This window comes from Penaeus japonicus, unplaced genomic scaffold, assembly GCF_977035675.1.
Source record: "Penaeus japonicus unplaced genomic scaffold, GWHDUDI00000001_assembly GWHDUDI00000018, whole genome shotgun sequence".
In the NCBI taxonomy this organism is placed as follows: domain Eukaryota; kingdom Metazoa; phylum Arthropoda; class Malacostraca; order Decapoda; family Penaeidae; genus Penaeus; species Penaeus japonicus.
The window spans coordinates 16,270,894-16,276,543 of NW_028234420.1; the positions used below are offsets into that span (position 1 = coordinate 16,270,894).

At 35.9% G+C, this 5,650-nt stretch overlaps 1 protein-coding gene across 3 annotated transcripts in view; it reads right to left on the reverse strand.

The window, feature by feature from the left end:
- Positions 1–224: 224 nt before the first annotated feature.
- The window catches only part of LOC122250184 (phytanoyl-CoA dioxygenase, peroxisomal), an 8,758-nt gene continuing 3,332 nt past the window's right edge, over positions 225–5,650 (reverse strand). For all 3 annotated transcript variants that reach the window (XM_043011519.2, XM_043011520.2, XM_086546654.1), the window contains exons 3-5: positions 4,933–5,109; positions 4,287–4,502; positions 225–3,261 (exon numbers count right to left, since the gene is read on the reverse strand). In XM_043011519.2, coding sequence (XP_042867453.2) covers positions 3,061–3,261; positions 4,287–4,502; positions 4,933–5,109 — 594 coding nt within the window. In that variant the 3' untranslated portion in view covers positions 225–3,060. The remainder of the gene's footprint in view (positions 3,262–4,286; positions 4,503–4,932; positions 5,110–5,650) is intronic.

Here is a 5,650-nt window from a genome sequence, read left to right on the forward strand (position 1 = left end):
AACTAGTAAATGCTTTCATAACAGAAAATTTCAAGATTGAATATTTCAGCCCTCTAACCCACTTTTTCATAGTATGAAAAGTATAAACTTACAACCTTCTTGCTTAATTAAGAGCCATTAATAAATAAATAGCTCTTCAAACATTTCTTTCGACATCTCATTTCACGATCAACAAACCAGACTTAACTATTAAAATTCAAAGGTTTAAATAAAAGACAAAGAGATTTGTATTTGTTTGCTCATAAAGCATAAAATCTGAATACAAATTCCAACAGACCAGCACCAAATAAGTACTACCCATGTTAACATAATAACTGCAGTACATAATGCATTTGCTGTAAGTATTTCAAAGTCAAATATCAAAATTACTCCACATGTATGTCTTGCCTTAAATATCAAATAAAATTGGTTTCTGGAACTATAACTTATAATAATCTATAGCACATTCATTGCACACTCAATTGCACAATTGAAACCTTCAACAAAAGAAAATATACACTACCATGATAAAACACTCAAAAGCATAACAATTATATAAAATACACTGGAAGATAAAAGATATTTTTACCTCCTTTATACATAAAAAAAAAAAACATAATATACCCAAATTATTTAAATTTCTATAGGGATGCCGGTCTATTTCTCCCTTCTTTGTACTTTTTTTTTTTCCTCTTCTTTCAGCTGCCCTTAAGTTGCTCTATTTTCAATTAATCACTTAACCAATTAATCAGCTTGCAATTATAAAAAAGGTGTCATCATGAATACTTTTTTCGAACAAATTGGTAATCTTTTTTCTTGTAACAAAAAACAATTTGAAAATATTGCAATTTAATCATCTATAATCTTTTTTTTTGTAATGTTCACCACAGAAGTTACACAAATTCAAAGATTATGATATGCCAAATATACATAATGGCATCACTCAACACACCTCCGTCCCTTTTTTATTTTATTTTTCCAAACACCTTTGTATGTGAAAATCATACAGGAATCTTTAAGGTTAGCAATAACTTATGTAAATGTTAGTAATAACATAACGGGTTGCTATATCAATTAAATCTGTATATTGCACAGAACTCTTATATAAAATATGTTAGTAAGGAGTCTATAATGTGTAGTTTCAGGATTAATAAGAATATATGTAAAATTCAAGATAAATGTATACTACATTCATTAAATCTGCATATGGCACAAAATTGTAATTGTACTTTTGTGATTCTTGATAAAAGTGCAATAAAACATCAAACTTTCAATAAAAATCTACAATACAACATTATTGCAACTTCTTTTGTACTTATTAGGAATCTCTTTAAAATACAGTACAGTAAGTTTATGATATCCATAAAAAGAAATCAAAAGTAAATTACACATAATCTCCAAGAAAATTAATATAAAGTGATGCACATACTTCATAATTAACGGCCAATAAATCTAATAGAACAACTGTACTATTAACCCTCTTGCCACATACAGGCTAGGGACATTGAGCATCTTCTACGCAAATTGCATACATGAGAGAGTGACTGCTTCTGCCATCTTGAACAGAGTTACGAGACCCTATAGAGTAGACAGTGTGGGAAATTAGTTTTTTCATGCTCCCCCTGAACCTCAGATACCTCTAAGCCACTGTGCCAGCTTGAGGCATTAGGCATTATACAGCCAGTTAGACTTTGGAGCAGCTGTCTGCCACCTTGTGCCTTGAACAGTGCAAGCATCTTAACCCTTTGGCCGTGGTATTTTTTAAATAAGTTTATACAGCCTTGTGTTGGTATCATCATATATGGCCTGGCCCATCTGCGTCTAGGCCTATTGTTTGCCTTGACGGCAAATGATTAAAGGTATTGCAAATATAGGGTGAGTATAATAATAGCTATACCCATTTTCTAAGCACATTGACTCTGGCTGGCTGACTACCTATTGCCTACTGCTTTCACCTGGCCCAGTGGTTTGGAGGTGTTACAGTTCCAGGAAGAGTCCTATTTTTTATGTATGGATCCCGAGGTGTTCCACAAACCTATGTACAGGTTAAGAAAGTTCTAGGTGGTGGCATACATTTTTGCATTCAAATTGTGCTTTTTACAGTACATTTTTGTTTCTCATTCATATTTTTTGGGAATAACGCTACCACTACAGTGGTACTGGTGGATTTCTCTCACCCTCTTCTACTCATATAAAGTGGATATAATTCACAATCCCACCCCCACACCCCTGAATCTGGGCTGTGATTGTAGGGGAGGGTATGTAGTATATTAGGTAAATTATGGAAAAATATGAATAATAATGAATAACACGCACTGACATGTGCCACAAATGTACCATAATTGACATTTGCAGGGAGCTGCAGCCCCTGCGACTACCCTGGGGTTGCTGTCCCCATCCACATCTGCCTTGGAATACAATCATCCTCCACATATATACTGCAGGACAGGGCAATGGTAATATGCAAGGGGCTGTGCCCTCTGCTACCCTTCCTACCTTTCATTCAATATCATTTACATTTTACCCTGCAATTTCCTTGATATACTTCATGCCCTTCCCTACTATTGGGGCCCAGGTTTTAGGGCATAGGGGGGAATCACAGATTATATCTTTTTTTATATGAATAGCAGAGGGTCAGAGGAATCCATCAGCACCGCTATCATGGTAGTTCGTGATGCAGCACTATTCCAAAAATTTACCAAATCCATCATCACTGTTAATGATTATAGGGCTATTCTGAGGAATCGAAAATAAAATGGATGGAATGAAATTGTACTGTAAATGCTAGGAAAAAGTTCAATGGTTGAGCCAAACTATGAAAAAAATGTGCTCCAAGAACATGCATCTTATGTACATATAGTAAAATGAATAAGAACTCAATTTATATGATCTATCTATCTTTCAATTTCCTAAGGAAATTTTTGTCTTACCGTAAACATCTAACAATATGGAAAATAATAACAACCATCATATTAAAAATGAGCATTCAGTACAACCAAAATTTTCTCAATTACAGTACACAAGGACCAAATAACATATCGAATACAGTCATCCCTTCTTTCTATACTTCAGCCCCATCCTCTAATCATCAAAGCGCTTTGTGATGTCTGCAGGCCGCCACAAGCACTGCCCGCGCAACACCATCTGCTGGCATGCCGACTTGTGCATAGCAGCCTTGGGTGTGTCATCAGCCGCCATGAGCTGGATGAGGAACATGCGGCGGACCCTGTCGCTGGTGTTGTTGTAGGACCCGTGGATCAGCAGATACGAGAAAATGACCACCTGGAAGGAAAATGTAGCACTGTGGGATATTTGGGTTTCTCTTTCTCCGACTACTTTATTTTGAGACAAATGAAAAGAAATACTGATGAGGTCAATAATACACATATTCATTCCAAAACAAAGAAAATGCAAAAAATGCAGAATTCTGGAAGAAAAGAACTTGTCACTCTCTTTGAACATGTATTTTTACTTAAATACTAAACATTCTATAAATGATATACCCAAATAGAGTTCTTGACACAAAATCCAATGAACTATATATAAAAATTCACATACATATATATATCCACCCAAAGAACATCTTTCATTAAAATATCCTTCACTTGATAGAAATGAGAGAGGACTGGCTTATGAAGCAAGAAATTTTCAGTGTTCATTGTCCTGCCAAGTTTACTATTTTCCTTACTGAAAGAAAATATCTTTTAGAGAAATGAAGGATCTGAGATCTTAATGGTCAATATGCACTCACATTACCTTAGATACATTATTATAATTCACACTTATTATCAGATTAGTGCATTCACCAATTACAAGAGGAATGCATAACTACCTCTGACTCAGTCAAAATTGCAACAACATTTTTTCCTATTTAATACATATCAAACATTTAATAATATTGAACAAGGTTAAAAGCCCCTTTCACTCACTCCACAGAATTAACCTATTGCAGACTGGGTGCCTAACGGCCTAACTGGTAGTCAGGACAGGTGGTCTATAATGCTGGCGACATTGGCTAAAAATTAGAGGGACAGTAAAGTGTTTTCTCTGCCCTCTGGGTAGTGCAGATTAGTCCAAACGATATTTTTCCATAAATTCATGAGTGGGTTTAAGCCAACTTTAGAACCCTGTAGCTCTGAAGCTAGCACCACTACAGCAATAATTCAAAGACACTTCCATTGCTTTAAATGACCACCTACTCACTTCAAATATCAAAATCAACGACAACTCTACAACATTAGAAAACGACCAACTCACTCACATTAACTAAGTCAAAGTCAACTCCCTTGCCTCAGAGCAACACTCACCTGTCCCCTCTTCAGAGTTAGTGGTGTTGCCTTCTCTAGGGGGAACTTCTCCTGGTTCAGGTAGTGCCAGTCTGGGGAGCTGCTGCAGTCTTCCTGAGGTCCGAGTTTGTGCGATCCTGGGTACACGCACAGACCTCCGTTCGCCGGGTCGGCATCATCCATGCTCACGAAGACGGCTATCATTGAGTCATTCTCAAAGGGGAAGTAGTGGTAGTCCTGAAAGTATTGTGGAAGGGTGAGTTGCCGTGTTTTCACTTTTTCTCATTTCCCAGACTACACATAACATCATTTCTAATTTTATACTTTCTGCTTGTGGATTATCAATCTATTTGAATTTTAGCTATTAATTACTATAAACCGCTATCATTATTTTAAGCAAATCATCATTATCATCAAGATCATCAGAATCCTCATTCTTAACATAATCTACATCTTCATTAACATCATTACCATCATTATCATTACAAACAATATCATCACCTTTACTATCCTTAATCTTCATGATCATTATCATCTTTATTCTTACAAGAAAACATACACCGAATCCATATTATCGAAGCTAATAAAACAGGACATTATCTATCACACCGAGGATCTTAATGAACAGAAAAATTCCTTCACTCCTGATTAATCAAATATTCCTTACCTGATGCATGGGAAATGGTGAACCAGTGCCAGGGGGTTTTAGGTGCGCTTTGGTGTGGTGTAGGAGAATGTCCGATGTGTTCATTACATCTTCACAGGCATCAAGCATCTTCTTGTTTAGCAGTAAACGTGTAAAGGCGGCAGAGTGCATCTGAAGTCCGTGTATTGACTGCACTTGCTGGAGAATAAAGTAAGTGCTTTATGAATATATTACATATGATGTATAAAGTGTGTGTGTGTGTGTGTGTGTGTGTGTGTGTGTGTGTGTGTGTGTGTGTGTGTGTGTGTGTGTGTGTGTGTGTGTGTGTGTGTGTGTGTGTGTGTGTGTGTGTGTGTGTGTGTGTGTGGTGTGTGTGTTTATATATTTATATATATATATATATATATATATATATATATATATATATATATATATATATAGAGATAGAGAGAGAGAGAGAGAGAGAGAGAGAGAGAGAGAGAGAGAGAGAGAGAGAGAGAGAGAGAGAGAGAGAGAGAGAGAGAGAGAGAGAGAGAGAGAGAGAGAGAGAGAGAAATCACATAAATAAGATCTTAAGATCATAAATCTTCTATAGCAAGACTGTAATAGAATGTCTATACACAAAATATAAATGCAATGTAATGCTATACACAAAATGTAAAAAAAAATGTTACATAATACCTTCAACTGGCATAATATATAGCAACAGCTTCAAGACTGCAGCCTCTACTTTAGACCA